This window comes from Eschrichtius robustus, chromosome 1 (genome assembly GCF_028021215.1).
Source record: "Eschrichtius robustus isolate mEscRob2 chromosome 1, mEscRob2.pri, whole genome shotgun sequence".
Classification (NCBI taxonomy): Eukaryota; Metazoa; Chordata; class Mammalia; order Artiodactyla; family Eschrichtiidae; genus Eschrichtius; species Eschrichtius robustus.
In genome coordinates this window covers 27,579,301-27,597,190 of record NC_090824.1, presented here as the reverse complement: position 1 = coordinate 27,597,190, position 17,890 = coordinate 27,579,301, and the positions used below count along the sequence as shown (strand labels likewise).

At 39.8% G+C, this 17,890-nt stretch overlaps 1 protein-coding gene across 2 annotated transcripts in view; it reads right to left on the bottom strand.

The window, feature by feature from the left end:
* Positions 1–17,890, bottom strand: part of NEK9 (NIMA related kinase 9) — a 35,989-nt gene that overhangs the window by 3,489 nt on the left and 14,610 nt on the right. The window contains exons 11-21 of one of the 2 annotated variants that reach the window (XM_068542328.1): positions 16,244–16,388; positions 15,395–15,595; positions 14,458–14,504; positions 13,118–13,273; positions 11,654–11,762; positions 10,986–11,147; positions 7,254–7,424; positions 6,473–6,532; positions 3,872–4,080; positions 2,798–2,959; positions 1,068–1,277 (exon numbers count right to left, since the gene is read on the bottom strand). In XM_068542328.1, coding sequence (XP_068398429.1) covers positions 1,068–1,277; positions 2,798–2,959; positions 3,872–4,080; positions 6,473–6,532; positions 7,254–7,424; positions 10,986–11,147; positions 11,654–11,762; positions 13,118–13,273; positions 14,458–14,504; positions 15,395–15,595; positions 16,244–16,388 — 1,632 coding nt within the window. The remainder of the gene's footprint in view (positions 1–1,067; positions 1,278–2,797; positions 2,960–3,871; positions 4,081–6,472; positions 6,533–7,253; positions 7,425–10,985; positions 11,148–11,653; positions 11,763–13,117; positions 13,274–14,457; positions 14,505–15,394; positions 15,596–16,243; positions 16,389–17,890) is intronic. The other variant, XM_068542335.1, reaches the window with a different exon arrangement.

Below are 17,890 nucleotides of genomic sequence, written 5' to 3'. Positions count from 1 at the left end.
ACCAAAGGGAGTTTTGAGAAACTTCACTTTTGAGGAATTCTAAGATTCATATAGAAGAAGCAATGTGCAAAAATAGCCAATGTAACCCCGGAAAAGAACAAAAAGGAGCACAGGACTTTCCTTACTGGGAATCAAGACATTCAAAACTCTAGTATTTTAAATAGGACTAATTAAATAGCTCAAAGCAACAGAGAGCCTAAAAATGAACCCGTGTGTATTTGGATATTTACAATATATTAAATGTGATCTTTCAAATCAGTGAGGGAAGTATGGATCACTGAATAAAATAATTTAAAAATGTTAAAAAAAAAGGGGGGGTAGGAGTGGTGATGGAGGGAATTGTTCTAGATTAAAAGAAATGAGAAACATAATAGTGTAAAAGGGGGTTCTTGACTGGTTTCTGGTCTAATAAAAACAGTTATAAAGGACATTTTTATGGGAAAACTGGGAAAATTTGAGTATCAACAGGGTACTAGATGAGAATTGAGAATACTAGTGTTATTTTTGTTAACTGTGATAATAGTACTGTGGTTCTCCAGAAGAATGACATCTTTATCTTTAGATATGTGTAATAAAGTATTTAGGGAGGCTATGTCATGACTTTCATAATTTACTTGAAAATGGTTTAGCAAAAAAAGAAAAAGGAAAAAAAATACACGCACATACACACACTCATATTTCAAATACACACATAAATACCTACACATATTTTAAACATACACACATACACAGACACAGACACATTTGAAATAATTACAGCAACATGTTAACAACGGTTGAACCTAGATGGTGGATGTATGGGTGTCCACTGAACTGTAATGTTTAAAGTTTTTCATAATAAGTAGAAGAAAAAACAAAGGTAACAAAAATACAATGGAAGTTAGGTGATGAAATGATTCAATCCAGGTGCCTGAAGAAGGACCAAGCATCTGGGATTAATTACAAACGTTACATCATCAAAAGGTAAGTACTTGCAAAGAAGTAAGCCTATTTCAGGCATTGGTGTTTTGTTTCTGTGATTCTTCAAAACAGAATTAGAAATTCAATTATTCTTTTAATGCTCTCACCTGCTGCCCTCCTTCTAATTTCTTGTTCAGCTTCTGTAGCTGGGTAAAAATCTGAAGGTTTTCTTGCTGTAACTTCTGTTGTTCAGCCAGACACTTCAACACCAGACCCTGCAGTCGCTCAACCTCCACCTGCAGAGTGCTGCATGCACAGGTAGGAGTCAAGGGTGTTCCCTTCCCAGCGCATGTTCCTGCAGGGTTCAGCCGAGGTGGCTAGAGAGACAGGAGAAAAGGGTCATAGGAGGTTCTGCCCGGATGCTACAGCTCCCCAATCCAAATGTCCTCTAAGTGCTACCAGATTTTACTTTTAAAGTAACAATATAAAACACATACACACGAAGTAAATGGAAGAGAAACAGAAAACTGCTGGGATTACAATAGAACCTGGCTCTAACACAACAGAGCAAGAGAACTCTCAGTGCCTCAGTCTGCATTACGGTAAGGTAAAAGAATAATCATCTATTTTGGAGAACTTTGTGAAAAATTTTAAAGTCACTGATATCTTCCGATTTAAAATGCTGAAGTGAGAGAATGCACAATTTGGTTTGGAACAAGTCTTTTTTTTTTTTTTTTTTTTTGCACGCGAGCTTTCTCTAGTTGTGGCAAGCGGGGGCTACTCTTCGTTGCGGTGCGCGGGCTTCTCATTGCGGTGGCTTCTCTTGTTGCGGAGCATGGGCTCTAGACGTGCGGGCTTCAGTAGTTGCGGCACACAGGCTCAGTAGTTGTGGCTCGCGGGCTCTAGAGCGCAGGCTCAGTAGTTGTGGCACACTCTACTCTATGTGCTCCACGGCATGCGGGATCTTCCCAGATGGAACAAGTCTTTCTGATCACAGTGAGGACACCATGATTCAAAAGGGTCAATATTCATGAAATGTAGTGGATCACACTTTAGAAGAGATTTAAGAGGTGTTCAGTAAACAGGATCGCCAAAACAATTCAAGACGGCTAACTGACAGAGGAATTAAAATGTTTACCTTGAAGTTTCAAAGGCTTTATTTCCTCTTCTGGGAAGCTTTTCAATTATCCTAGCCTGGATTTTTCTCCCTTCTTCTACTGTACTTTGTTTATAGGAAGGGTCAACAAATGATAGCCCACGGGCCAAATCCAGCCTACTGCTTGTTTTTGTAAATAAAGTTTTATTGGAACATAAGCATGCCCATTCATTATGCATTATTTTTGGCTGCTTTTGTGCTACGATATCAGTATTGAATGGTTGCAAGAGACTGTATGGTCCGCATAGCCTAAAATAATTACTATGTAGCCCTTTAGAAAAAGTTTGATGATCCCTGGTTTACAGTTTTATTGAGATATTTACCACAATTTGATTTCTACCAAAGTTAGGTATACATGCATTGCTCCCCCAGCAGACTACAAGTATTATTTCTTACTTACATTTAGAACCTCCAACCTACCCCAGCAGTGTCATGAAAAATTGGATTTGAATTTTGGAATTTCAGTTTTGGTACTTCTGAGGCAGAGAGAAAAGAAAGACAATCATCTGGTATAGAAAGATGCGGGCCTGTCAGAAATGTGAAAGGGTAGATACTTTTCCACAGAAATCAGTTTAGCCTTGCGTAGAGGCTTTAAGCACTACTGAACAGACAGTATGAGTTGATGCTGGGCAGCTGGGAAACCAATGAAGCTAGAGGGGAAGACAGTGAGGCCAGGAGAACTGGGCAGAGCTTACAGCCACTGTTTACCTAGTTGTGATTTAAAGGCAAAAGCTCAGTTACCCAGGCTCCTGCTGGGGGCTTGTGTTCCAAAGGAGCTTCAGAGCCCACCTTGAGTCCTTGTAGCTCTTCGTAGGGCAGAGTATCTTTCTCAGATTCTGAAAAAGCTGCACTTAGGGGGGATGGGCTGTCAGGCATAGGGATGAATTCTGCATTTTCCAGCTCCTATGTATAAGAGAAAGAATCTCATCAGTTCTGTTTGAGCCATTTACTTTCACCCAAATTCTCTTCTTGCTATAGCTTTCACTCTGTCGTGACATCAGCACCCTCTAGTGGAGCAGGACAGTTGTGGTTAAAACATAGCTCGCCCTACCTGTCAACATCCTGCCATTCCTTCCTTCCTCTGAGGAGTGAATAGTGAAGCGAATTCAAACTCAAATCCAAGAACATTTTGGAGTGTCTGACATGTTTCTCTAACACACTCAGTCTACACAGGCTATTCAGTAAGTTGGGAAGCTCTAAGGTGATGGCAGTGAGGCCAACTGCCAGGTTGCTAAAGGCTGAGGCTAAAGCTTTAGATAGAACTGTGTGCTGCTTCCTCCATTCACATTCCTATGTAGCTATCAAGTTTAATCTTATTATAGAGGGAGGTTTAAATCTACAGGTTCTCTCTTTGGTGGGGGGGCGGATAAAAAATTTAAAATTTCTCTAACTATAAATGTTGACTGTAGAAAATGTGAAAATACAGATGGGCAAAGGGAGATGATAAAAATCACCAGTAATTCCATCACTCATAGAAACCACTGTTAAAGCATTTCTCTACCATAAGGCATTCCAATTGCCCCAATATTCTACTTCTAAGAACCACAGTACAAAATCTAGAAGCTTAATCTTTGCATGCATGCATTATAAAAACTGCCTTCAAGGAAGGTTGCATTAATTTCCATTCATTTAAGTAATACAGGTATGAGCACATCTTATATCTTTTCTTGTCAGGAAGAAAAAGGACTAGAGATTTGGTGATTTCGGTTCAGGTAGAAATCAGAAACCTAGATGCCTGCTGCAAAACGCTTGGATAGGACATGGGAAACAGATCCTTTCTAGTCCCTACAGAGGTACCTCTACCAAAGGAATTACCTTTCGAAGCCAGCCAGGACAGGAGCTGCTGGCCCCACTACCGATCCTCACGGCCTCCGTGGGACTGACTAAACCTTCCATTCCTCGGTCTGCTTCCATTGTTCCTCGGAAGCCTCCACTTGGATCAGGAGTTTCAGATTCCTGCTGACTGTCCTCCTCTTCTCCCCTACCGCCACCGCTGCCACCTCCTGGGCTAGAGCTCTGAACCACTGACAGATACACAGCACAGAAATAGAAAGCTTTGCTATGCAGCAAGATTTACCATCTGATAGCCCCACCGACCCCTGGAGAGGTTCCTAGAGTTGCGTGAAGCAGAACAGCAACAGTGTAAGTCAGATACTTGGGACTAAATTTTTAGTTTTATACAAGGTACTGTGTATCAGTATCTTTATAGCAATATTCACTTCTACTTTCCAAACTTGCTTATCCTTATGTCCACAGCAGATTATCAATGTTCTACAGCATTACTGAATACTCACCCCAACCACAGCATCCATGCCTTAACAGATATACCCAGACTCCAACATCCTTCATAGAGGTTCATCTTATATACAAAGCTTTTTCACATTTGAGCCAAACACCTCTTAAAGTTGCCAGATAAACTCACCATTAACTCCCTTTCCGGGAAAACACCTGAATGGAGAAGTCCTCAACCATTAAATTCATTAAATTCTTTAATGACTATTCGTAAGAATTTAAAAAATATGATGGCTGGTTCTTTAAATATCATGCAGCATATTCCAAGTTACATTTAATGAAGATGAGTTGATGTACAGTCAGGAAATGAAACTGAGTTTTAATATGGACCAAAGAAAAATATAACTAAGAAAGTAATTTGCCAAAGCTAAAAAAAAAAAAAAATTGCGTGGTATATTCTAAAGTTAAATGTAAAAGCTTATTTATGATCACCAGCTAACCTGGCTTGAGGACTGACCATGCCACACTGTGATCCTACCGAAGCAGCAGAACTGTAGATGCCAAAATAACCTTTCAAGCTTGCTTTTTTGTTTTAAATGGCTTTTAAAAATTATGTTACATTTGACATACACATTAAGACTATTTTTAACGTATGTGTAAGGTTTGATGCCTAACAAAATAACCATACATGCATCTACTACATGAAAGTACAATTAGTTTCCAATACGGTAGCCATTAGCCAAATGTGGTTATTTAAATTTAAACAGAATGAAAAATTCAGTTCCTCAGTCGCAAGAGCCACTTTTCAACTACTCAACAGCCACATGTGGCTGGTGGCTATTATACTGGACAGCACAGACATAGAACATTTCCATTATTGCAGAAAGAGCTATGGGACAGGGCTGAACAAGAATATTACCTGTATTGCTCCATCTGCCTTGTGAATTCCTTCCTTCTCTGGCCTCCTACCTACATATAACTACTCTGATTAATTTTGTATTTTTCATTTCTTCTTGCAAAAAAAAAAACTTTATCACATACTTAGGTATCCTTAAGCAATATACTATTTATTTTGCTTGTTTTTGAACTTTATAAAAAGGCATGTAGTCTGCTGCAACTTGCTTTTTACATTTCACATTATGGAAATATTTGTACATGTTGTTCATTTTAACACATATAATATTCCACTGGATGGTTATAACATATTCAACCAACAAATATTTATTGAGCATTTACCATTTGCCAGGCATTCTTCTAGGCAATGTGGATAAAATTATTGAATAAAAAAAGACAAAAATCGTTGCCCTTACAGAGTTTATATTTTCCAGACAATGGACATGTGCTTTTAATCTTATGTTTTTCCTTTAAATACTGTTCCAGTAAAACGGAGCTGTAATATAACAGCTGTGCTTAGCAAAAAGGTATTTTATCACTTGTGACAGATATTAATATGCACAAACAGATGCTGAGCAATGGATTACTAAAGGAAACTAATAAAAGGTATGATGTGTGTTTGTGTAAACTAGAGCTCAACAAGTCTAGATCAGATTTTCAACTGTCTTTTTGGAGGATTAGTCTGCTTTCATTCTGGGTCTTCATCTGTTTTGATTGCACAAAATATCAGAATCCAGTTCTGAGACATCAAAGACTACAGGTACTCTAGCAAATGGAAAACCAAAAGGAACACAGATTCAATTTCCTAGCATGGCCCCAAATAAGAGAACCATGAAGAAAGCAGCCAAAGGAAAAGTATTAGAGAGGTTTGGGCTGACTTTCCCAACTACATTGAAAGTTTAGCCAACTTTTAATTCTAAGAGCTTATTCTGAAGGACTACTTCTATAGATTGGAATACCCCTGGGAACACTATGGAAGTAAAGGGTAGACAGAACCCATAGCCCCTAGCATTGTAAGAAAAGAAACAGTACGTAAGTCACAATACAATGTTGGGCAAGCCACATAATTACTCCCACATGTGTGGTGGCAAAGATGTACTCTCCCTCTGACCGCAATGTAAAAGTCATAACTTACTGTGAAATCTACCAAACTATGACCTTCCCTCTTGATCACTGTATTCCTCATTTCCCAAAGATATTTCCTATTTCCTTTTTTGGGAGGCTGCATGGAATTCAACCCAAAGACTCACACCTCAGAAAACCACTGGTACCTGAGATACTGCTACTTACCAGTTCCGATGGATAAACCACTGCTATTCGAACGGATGGTCTTAGAATTCAATACTTTCTCTGAGGAAAAATATTCAGTAGGTAAGCATTGTTTACAGCCAGAGACAGGAAAAGTGACAGCCTAGGACAGGGAGTTAATCTAGGAGATAACTGCTATCTCTCATACCAGATATAAATATTACAAGCCAAGCACCAATAGCTACTCTAACTATATTCAACTATGTAGCAATTCTCCACCTTAACTATTCTTTGGAATCACCTGGGAAGCTTTAGAAAGTAGAAATGCCTAGGTCCCACCCCAGAGGTTCTGATTTAATTGGTCAGGACAATGGGATTTCTAAAAACTCCTCAAGGGATTCTAATGCGCAGCCAAGGTTGTGAACCACTGACCTAAAGAATGAACTTGTAAACCTTCACACAGACCTTTATAATTTGTTCATAACAAAGGAATCTTTATGCAGAAAGCAGTTATGATTTAGTTTCTTTTTAAAGGTGTACTGTATGTTTCTCACAAAAGCATGAGCACAGATAAACTAATTAGTGGACTACTAGAAGTAAATTCTACAGCGAGGGGGGCAGAGCCTGAAGTTATCATAAGACAGCAAACGACAATGTTCTATTCCTACCACTAGATATGGTATCAATGACAATTATGAAGACTTACACGAGTAGCTTCTTTTCTTCAGGACACTTCTGTTTGCCAGAATGTGACCACCAGTAACTTAGATGTGGGTCTATCCTCTGTCAAAGCCATCCTAACCAACACATATGGAACCCTTACCAACAATGAGAATGGTGTGCCAGCCTCGGCAAGATAAGTCTGGGACGTGATGCAGAGATCCAAAGATAGGCCGAGGCCATGAAGTGCAGATATCAGAGCCATGTGGTCTCTCTGTGGGGGTCATTGCCAGGCGACCATTACCACCATTGCCCCAGGCAAAAATGTGATTATCTAGACAAAAAAAATTAAATAGCAGACAATTGAACAGAACACTGGCTTCCCAACTCTTCTGGGTTCCCCATCTTTATGCCCTGGAGCTAAAAAGATTTTCCACCATGTATAAAACAAGGGAAAGCTATTTATTCCCCTATATAAAGCCTAAACAACTCCTGATGCCACCCAGGTAAAAATGACCACCGCTCCTACATACTGCTATCCATTCATTCACTCATTCAACATTTTTGGTCATTCATTCAAATAACTATTGGGCATCTACTTCATGACAGGCACTGCTGGAAGTGCTAGGAAGAGAGCAGAGAACAAAACAAAGTTGCTGCCCTTGTGGAACTGACATTCTAGTGGGCAGAGACTGATAAATAAATTACTTCAGGTAGCATTAAGTGCTAAGAAGGAAGATAAACAATAAAGAAAAGTGGAAATAAACAATAATAGTAGGGTATCATTACTTTAGACAGGGTAGTCAGAGAAGTACTTGTTGATACTTGAGCGGAGACCTGATTGAAGTGAGAGAGAACCAGGTGGATATTTAGGGGAAGAGCTTTCCAGGCAGAGGGAATAGCAAAGTGCAAAGTATGTATCACAAACACAACACAGAAGTCCTCTGCAGCTGGAGCAAAGTAAAGGAGGGGACGGTGGCCACAGAAGAGGTCAGGGGGTGACTGAAGTCTGGGTCATGCAGGCCATTCCAATGACTTTGGTTTTTACTGTTTGAGATAGGAAACTAGTAGAGATTCTGAACAGTAGGTATTTAAAAGGATCCCCCAGGCTACCATGAGGAGAACTGACTGCAGGGGCCCAAGGATGGAAGCAGGGAGATCAGTTGTAATAGTGAAGATGGTAAAAAGTGGTTGGATATATTCTGAAGATAATCTATTGAATTTGCTAATGGATGGGATGTGGGGTGTAGGATAGAGCTGCCATTTTCTGAAACAGGAAGGCTGCAGGAGGAACAGGTTTGAACAGAAGATCGGAAATTTGATTTTGAATACAGTAAGTTTGTTTGAGATGCCCATTACCTCTTATCCAAATCAGGGCATTTTTTAATGAAAAGGGGGTGCTATTAATGATTAAGCCCGGACAGTAGGCATGAATCAGGACCAACCTGGGAAGACCGGGCTATAAAGCCACTTTATCTTTAGACATCCAAATCAAGGGACTGTTGAACCAGTGAGTCTAGAAGTCAGGTACGGTAATTAAAGCTATCAGTGCTCAGGGAGGATTTAAGGTAATAAGCTCACTTAGAAAATAAAGGGAGAGGGACTTCCCTGGTGGCACAGTGGATAAGACTCTGCGCTCCCAATGCAGGGGGCCCGGGTGTGATCCCTGGTCAGGGAACTAGATCCCACATGCATGCCACAACTAAGAGTTCACATGCCGCAACTAAGGAGCCCGGGAACTGCAACTAAGGAGCCCACCTGCCGCAGCTAAGACCTGGTGCAAACAAATAAATGAATAAATAAATATTAAAAAAAAAAAAAAGAAAGGGAGAGAAGGATTGAGCCCTGGACACTCCAGGCTTTAGACTTGGATACTACAATCATGGCACTGAACCTACCTGACTGCACTAATCTGTTTATACGTATGTCTCCCCTACCCTACTAGACTGTGAGTTCCCTGAGGACAGGGGCTTTCTGAAACTCACTTTTTTTTTTTTTAAATTGAAGTATAGTTGATTTATAATATTATATTAGTTTCAGGTATACAACATAGTGATTCAATATTTTTATAGATTATATTCCATTTCAAGTTATTATAAAATAATGGCTATATTTTCCTGTGCTGTTCAATATATTCTTGGTGCTTATTTATGGTATACATAGTAGTTTGTATCTTTTAACCCCATACCCCTATCTTGCCCCTCCCCACTTCTTCTTCCCCACTGGTAACTACTAGTTTGTTCTCACTCTCTCTGTACATCTGTTTCTGTTTTGTCATACTTATCCATTTGTTTTATTTTTTAGATTCCACATATAAGTGATAACATAGAGTATTTGCCATCCTCTGACTTATTTCACTAACCATAATACCCTCTAGGTCCATACACATTGTTGCAAATGGCAGAATTTCATTCTTTGTAATGGCTGGGTAATATCCCATTCATTGTATATATGTACCACATCTTCTTTATCCAGTCATCTGTTGATGGACACTTAGGTTGCTTCCATGTCTTGGCTATTGTAAATAGTGCTGCTATGAATACTGGGGTGCATGTATCTTTTCGAATTACTGTTTTCCTTTTCTTCGAATATATGCCCAGGAGTGGAATTGCTGGATCATGTGATGGTTCTATCTTTACTGAGACTCACTTCTACAGTCCCAGAGCCTAAAGGAGGACCTGGAGCATAGCAGGCACTCAGTTTATGTCTGCCATGTGAATGAGGTGATCAAGTACAGTTCAGAGGAGTAGAGGAACATTTATCAACAGGTAATATGCCCAGACACAGAGTCTAACTCTATACTCGTCATTCTGAAGTTTAACTTGAGAAGTACACAGATACTGAAGAAACATTACCTCTCTGAGGCCCTGTCAGAAAGTGCTACTGAACTTGCTATACTATTTTTAATCCTCAGTGACATCCTGATTCTGTCTTTCTAGGTACCATTTCCATTTATCTAGCCTGAACTAACCAGTCTGTTCCCTAAAACCACTTGTTTTGGGACAAGCAGGGAAGGTTAATGTGCTACTCTGAAGGCTGGTTCACTTAATTAAATATGGTAACAGATCACTTATCTGACACTATCGCTGGACCTCTCTTGTGTAAGTGACAGGCACAGACTGAAAGAAAACAAAGACATCCCAGAGCATGAGCAATAACAAAAAAAGCCAAAATGAGTCAAAAGATAAGAAGATGAAATATGTTTTTTTGTTGTTCACTAGTCACAAGAAAGAAGTGGCTACAAAAATCAAGAGAGTTTAGAAGGTGATACAGGAAGAGAGAAAAAAGAAAAAATGAAAGCACAAGAAAGAGGAAAGAGAGTGAAGGCTAGCAGAAGCTGCAGAAAAGAAGTGGTGATAGGAGCAGGATGCTGAGGAGAAGAAATAGCTGAGAGGAAAGAGAGAAGAAAATTCCATTAGACCAATTCAGAAAGTTGAGAAACACATGGTATATAGCCCTTCAAGCCTTAGCAGTCCCTAAAGACATCACTGCAGTGCAGCTGACCCCAACCAAGGAGCAAGGTTAAATTATGTTGTTCTCCTCTCTAGCCACCCAACATTTATTGGAACCAACATGGTACTGGGCAAGGTATATGTATAAGTATTTAATAATTCTTAAAACATTGTACAAAAAAAGTTAAAGTAAAAAAAGTAGGGATTTAAGAGTACTAACTTGCCATTTTCTAGAAATCTGACCTTTTTACAGCAATCACTATGTTGGACACATGAAAAGTTAATGAAGCTCCACAGGCATAAAAATTGGCCACCAATTTAACACAGATAAAAAAGTAAACATATGATCCAGCTACACAAATAACCAGTCCACCTCTTTTGCAAGCAAAAATTAAAATTTAGCCATCTATCCAGAAAGCCTGAAATAACATGTACAGACTCACCATCAGTGGCAGCAATGGTAAACTCATCACCGCAGGAGACTCTGATCACCTGCTTTCCACCTAGGGGGCCCCCCAACAGGTTGATTCCTAGACGCTTCTTATAATTTCCAACACCCAGCTGTCCACACTTGTTGCAGCCAAAGGTCAGCAGCCGGCCTCGCTCTGAGACAGAAGCAAAAATAAATAACCAGGTACAAATGGGTCATGAAACAGAGGGAAAATGCAGACAATGCAGAGTCCCATAGACTAGCTTCTGGTTGTTAGAGTATACAAATATAAAGCTAGCTACACAATCCTGGACCTAGGGCAGCTAGGGCATCTAGAACTATGACCAATTAGACCCAGGAAGTGACTCAATATTATATATTCTATTTTAAATGTGGAAAATGGGTACTATTTAACTTAGAAAACTTATAGATGGTGCTAATTACAAATAGCAGTTGCCAGAAATTATAGGTATGGCATTCTCATTAAGGAATGTATTGATTATATACTTACAATGATTACCAACAAAACATTTATTCGAATGCCCAATTTGTTAATAAGATAATACTGGATGATGGGGGGAAATCAGGAGAATGTACATATAGTTAAGAAGAGCTACTACTTGATAGAATAAAAGAACCTGAAATACTAAGGCCTGTGTACACAGTCGTACATCAACTCACCATCAATAGCAGCAGTGTGAGTCTTGCCTGGGGCAATTGTACGGATCTTATAAAAGGACAACTGTTTGGCCAAGGTAAAGGAGGTTGTGTAGGGGACTTCGTGGTATGCCTGAAACAAGGTAGAACACAAAGCAAAGACTCATGAAGTAAAAAATGGAGGGGAAACAGGCTGAAAATGTTGTCGTGGTAACCAAAAGGCCTTTCAAGCGAATCATGTTATTAAGAAGGTGCCAGGTAGCTTTTCATCTCCAATAGATTAAAGAAGAAATAAGCTCAATATGTAATCGGAGAATTTAGTATGAGGCAGGACTTTCTGACCACAAAAGTTTTAAGATTCCTAAATTAGGGTATGCAAAACATGAACTCTCCATCCCAGAAGGCATCTATATAAGGATAGAATCATTGACTTTTGTCTTGGTTATACATCGACATACCTAACAAAAGCAGGGGAAGGAATTAAAATCCTGAAGACTCTGTCCAGCCCATCAGTTTACTGTGATCTAATTTTACCTACAACATTCTCAACTTGTTAAAACCCACGTTCCCTTTAGATTAGCATAAAAATAAATCTTCCCATGTAAGTTTAAAATTTCACAACAAACACAATGTTACAACAAAACCCAAATCAATTAATGGTAATTCTGAATATGCCTTTTCAAACTACATGGACACCCTCCCCAGACCTGCTCCAAATTTGCACTCTCCCATTTCACAATCACTACTTTAGAGATTGCTTAAAAATTCTTATCTTTTCCATTGAGACAGCAAACTTGTCTCAATATGACTCTTTAGAACATGACAAAAACTCATCATACTAACACAAAGAGGGGACTAGTACTTAATATCAGTGGCGAATTTATGACATTCTTGAAGGAGTTGAATGGTAATTACATTTAATAAGCCTGTATAGGATCAGTGATTTGAGAGTAATCATAAAAACTCCCTAGAGAGGTGATACATGGAAAAATGTTTCTTTTCATAATGTTAATTTTCTTGTACCTACTTCAGTGATGAGGTAGAATCTGAATTCCATCACTGATTGTTTGTAGTCACTTTACTTATTGTGGTATAACGTACTATACAATATCGTACAGCTTGATACATTTTTCTAAAGGTATATAAATGTAAAACTACCATCCAGATCAAGATATAGACCATTTCTATCACCCTAGGATCCCTCCTACCCTTTCTGTTAACACCTATGCCCCTCTTCCCAGAAGTAACCACTGTTTTGACTTTTGCCATCATAAGTTAATTTTGCCTGTTCTTAAACTTCATATAATGGGCATCATACAGTATGTACACTTTTGTGGCTGGCTACTTTACTGGACATAAGGTCTGTGAGATCGTCACTTTATTCTTAAGTCAAATTCCACGGTCACAAACCAGTAATAGCATTTCCAAAGAAATTCCAACCTAGAGAAGTTCTGATGATGTACTTAGGATACCAAATGGGGTACTCACTTCATGATTGATGATTCCAGACATGCACTGATTCAGACCCAGTTTGTTGAACTCATTGAGTCCACAGGCCAGCACTTTGCCTGACTGGGTCAGCAGAAATGTCCCATCACAGCCACATTGAACTGCGACAATAATCAAGGCCTTGGGAACATCCACCTGCAAGAAAAAAAAAAAAAATCAGAAAAATCTCCCAAACATAACTTGTATTAGGGAAAAACCCTCAAATTCTTTAAAAAATGATGTTCTGCATTTAGCAGAATGACTACAAGGAAATAAAGGTTGCTCTATTTTCTTCAGATTTGCCCAGCAGCTTAGAGGCTACTGTTTTCAACAAGGAGCTCAAGTTTTATAATAAAGTAAAAGAAGGCAATTCCAGGTCAGCTAAAAGTTTTAGCAATAGGTCCTACTTAGGAAGACTTCTCAGAAAACACTGGGAAAAGAGAAGCTTCAATCTATTACTGATTTAGCCCTCTGAGATGCAGAGATCCCATGATAGTTATAGAAGAAGCTCAGTAGCCCTGTGGGGTGCCAGTCTGGTCATATAATAAGTGAGGTGACCAAGGATTGAGGCAGCAGCCAAGACTTCTGAAGGCTCACATCCCTCTGCAGCTAACTAGACAGGGCTGAAGAATGGTGGGGGGACATGATGGATGTCTGTGAAACCTGAAAACTCAAACCTCAAACCTTCTCCTATAGTCTTTTCAGGAGAAGAGGAATAGCTGTGAATCCTATTGATTGAGAATGGTCCCACAGATATATGTTAATTTTTAAAATGTAAATAAACATTGTAAATAGTGAACAGTGGGTGAGCCTGTGTCCTACGGTGCATGTGACCGTGCTCTCTCTGCTTGTTTCAGCTCCCGTGCCAGCTCTTACAGTGCCAGCTCTTGCAGTACTGAGAGGAATTAGATATTACATTTCATACAATATGACCCCTAAATACAAACAACTACTTCATTTGGTATCCAACTGTGGAAAGGGGAAGGGAAATGGCTGTGCTGGGTTAAGGGATACTCTATTGCTTTCCAATATTTCCCATCCAGGGTGTGTTTAGCTTGATGTGACTTCTTCATTATACATTCTGATTTTAGTGCTCATCCCCAAGCAAGATGTGACTCCAGAGTGTCCACAGTGGCTGCATCTTCTTTCGCAACTTTTGATGATTTAGTCAGATGACAAGACCACATAGTGCTAAATTAGGAATCCTGGATTGTCAGTCTCCCAGATAGGAAATATTTCAGGGATAAACACCTTGATATGAGGAGTCAGGTAAAGAGGACATATTACTGGAGTCTGTGTGACCTAGATAGGCTCTAGGAAGAAGTTGCCTCTGATTTTACCTTTTGTGGTGTATAATAATCCTCTTCTGAATCCAAACCCAGCCTTCCTGAGACACACATAAGAAAGAAAATCATTAAAATGAGGGCTTCCAGGGACTTCCCTGGTGGTGCAGTGGATAAGACTCTGCGCTCCCAATGCAGGGGGCCCGGGTTGGATCCCTGGTCAGGGAACTAGATCCCACGTGCATGCTGCAACTTGGAGTTCGCATGCCACAACTACGGAGCTGGTGAGCTACAACTAAGGAGCCCGCGAGCTGCAAATAAGGAGCCCACGTGTTGCAGCTAAGGAGCTGGCAAGCAGCAACTAAGGAGCCCACTTGCTGCATCTAAGACCTGGTGCAACCAAATAAATAAATAAATAAAAAAGAAAATAAAATAAAATCTACTATACCTCTCAACTTAAAAAATAAAATAAAATGAGTGCTTCCTTCCCAATGAAAATATTCTATAAGATTCTCTTTTACTGGACTTCCCTGGTGGCACAGTGGTTAAGAATCTGCCTGCCAATGCAGGGGACATGGGTTTGAGCCCTGGTCCGGGAAGATCCCACATGCCACGGAGCAACTAAGCCCGTGCGCCACAACTACTGAGCCTGCACTCTAGAGCCCGCGAGCCACAACTACTGAGCCCATGTGCCACAACTACTGAAGCCTACACACCTAGAGCCCGTGTTCTGCAACAAGAGAAGCCACCGTAATCAGAAGCTCACGCACCGCAACGAAGAGTAGACCCCACTCGCCATAACTAGAGAAAGCCCGCGCGCAGCAACAAAGACCCAACGCAGCCAAAAACAAATTAAAAAAAAAAAAAAAAAAGATTCTCTTTTACTGAATTAACACTTCTTAAATAGAGGCTGCATGATGTGTTTAGAGGCACACAAGCATGAGGTCAGGTTGTCCGCCTGGAAATAAGTGGACAGAGTCAAGGCTACACCTACCATATTCACCACAGCCCCAAGAGTAGACTTCTTTGTTTCGTGTCAAAACCACCACATGATTATCTCCACAGGAGACCTGCTCCACTGGATTGTTTAGGAAGAAGTCCAGCTGCATGGGTTCTAATAGTTCAGGGCCAGCAATCTTGTCCATGCCCATGCAGCCATAATAGTCAGATCCAAACGCATAGAGCTGACCTTCATCTGTGAAAGGAAGGAAAGCAGAACCCATCAAAGGAATGACTTATTTTGTCTAATCAGAAAGCTGGGCAGGGCTGGAATGAGGATGACCTCAGCCAATGAGCTCACATGGGATGATTATATCAGAGAAATCTGATAGACTGTCTATCAAACCTAGAGTTGTTGGTATTTAGGGGGTCATGTGTACTGTTACAGTAACAGTTAAAAAAAGAATGGTGGGATGATATATTAAAGAGGCTTAAAATTTTACCGGGGCCATCTCTATTTTACAGAGAAAAAGGGAAGCACCAAGGAATCATAAAGCGAGTAATGGCAAGACCCAAACTAAATTTGAGCTCCCAATTCCTGATTCAGCGTTATCTACACCTGGCTAGGTAGTGAGGTTATTTCTGCTCCCCCCACAACTGGGACATATGATATATTTCTCCTAATCCCACCTCTTCTCTGTTATCCATCTGCCTTCTCCTTGCTCATCACTACTCTAATGCTATAGCAAGTTGGGCATGTTGTTATTAATGTGTATAATATTTGCTCACTGTCTTTGGTTCTTTGGATACTGTCTTTTGTTGTAAAATCCCAACTAAAACTGCATAGAATTAAGTAAAATACCCCACATTAAATGCACCTGGGTGCTTTCTGCTGCTGGCTTACCTGTTACACAGACAGTGAAATCATCGCCACATGACACCTGATGGATAGCTTTGCCTTGCAACTTTTCCACGTGCTTTGGCTGTCGGTAGGAGGCTTTGTCTCCATGGCCCAGCTGACCATGGAGTTTAGTACCCCCTTGCATGTTCTGTGAAATAAATAGGTCTTGTGAAGTTTTAAACTTTTCACGCCAAATCTTTAATCTAGTCTTTAATATCACTTCTTATTAAGAAAAACAGTAGGAAAAAAATCAGTTGGAAATATAGAAACGGGAAAAAAAAAAAAGGTAAGAGGATTAAACCTTTTAATGGTAGATAGTAAAAAACCCCTGCCAACAGATAAAGATTTTTAAAGTATCCAGACTGATATCCATCGGGCCTTAAAAGGACCCATTCTCAATTTTGTCTTTCTTCTTCAAGTCTAAGGTGAACTGTCTATTTAATTATGGGTGATGATGAAAAAATTCTGTATGCAGTCTAATTTGATTGTTTTTTTACAGGAGTACAGCCTCTTGGAAATCCTTATAAAAGTTTTACAAATTTTGGTCACAGTTTCCCTGAAATACGTAACCATCATAAGGAATCTGGTTACATCAAAGACGCTGCTATAAAGCACTGAGAATAGTCCTACATGACTTTTCAACAGTTTTAAAGACATAAGTAATTCTTCCCATTCAATAACTCAACTGTAAGTCCTTACACAAATGTTTTTAAAGGCACTAATTTCAATCCACCTCTGGCAGCCCCCCAGAAACTAGTTCTTTAAGTGAGAGGATTTTAGGAAATAACAGCAAGTTAAAACTCTATAACAGAGGCCAAATCACTCATTCTTTCTCTCAATCCAATAGTTGAGTGTCTACTCTGTCACACACTGGGGATAAAGCCTGTCCTCATGGAGAAGTTATCTGAAACTACTGGAAAAAATGAGCTCCCTCAGGAAGGAGGAAGAGCAGGAAGGAGGAAGAGTGGGAAGAACCGAGAACCTAAGGTAAGACAAGGTCGGGTAAAGAAAAAGCAGCCTGAAGTGAGCCTGAGAAGGCACAGCGGAAGAGACAGGAGCAAAGTCAAGAGAACATGCTCTTGCGGAAGCCAAGGGAAGACCAGGCTTCAAGAAGGAGGGAGTGACCAACTATGTCAAATACTACAGGAGATCAAGCAAAGACTCAAGTGTACCTATCTGTTTTATTTTCACAATTTATAGGTCATTTTGTCAAGAGTAGTTTCAATTGAGTGGAGGGATAGAAGCTGCACTGTAGGTGAATGAGGAATGAGTGGGAGATAAGAAAAGAGACAACAAATAGAGGCAGTTTGTTCGAAGTGAGAGAGAGGATAGAATCTAGAGGTGAACAAAGGAAAATTCTACTCAAGATATTCCACCTTCAATCACTGACGGAGGTCTTAGAATTTTCCTGACATGGTACACTGCTTCATTTGTTTACAAAGCTATTTCACAGGTATGAGTTGCTCTGAAATGCATGGTAATAGAACAGAGTAATTAACTGACCTTCTGAAATCACCCAGTGGTAAATGACAATCCAATCTCCTGAGTCCAAGCCTTTTAATTCTTTCTCTCCTTCTTTCTCTCTCTTTCATTCATTCATTCAAAAAACATTTATAAGCGACTTAACATGTACCAGGCATTGGGGATACA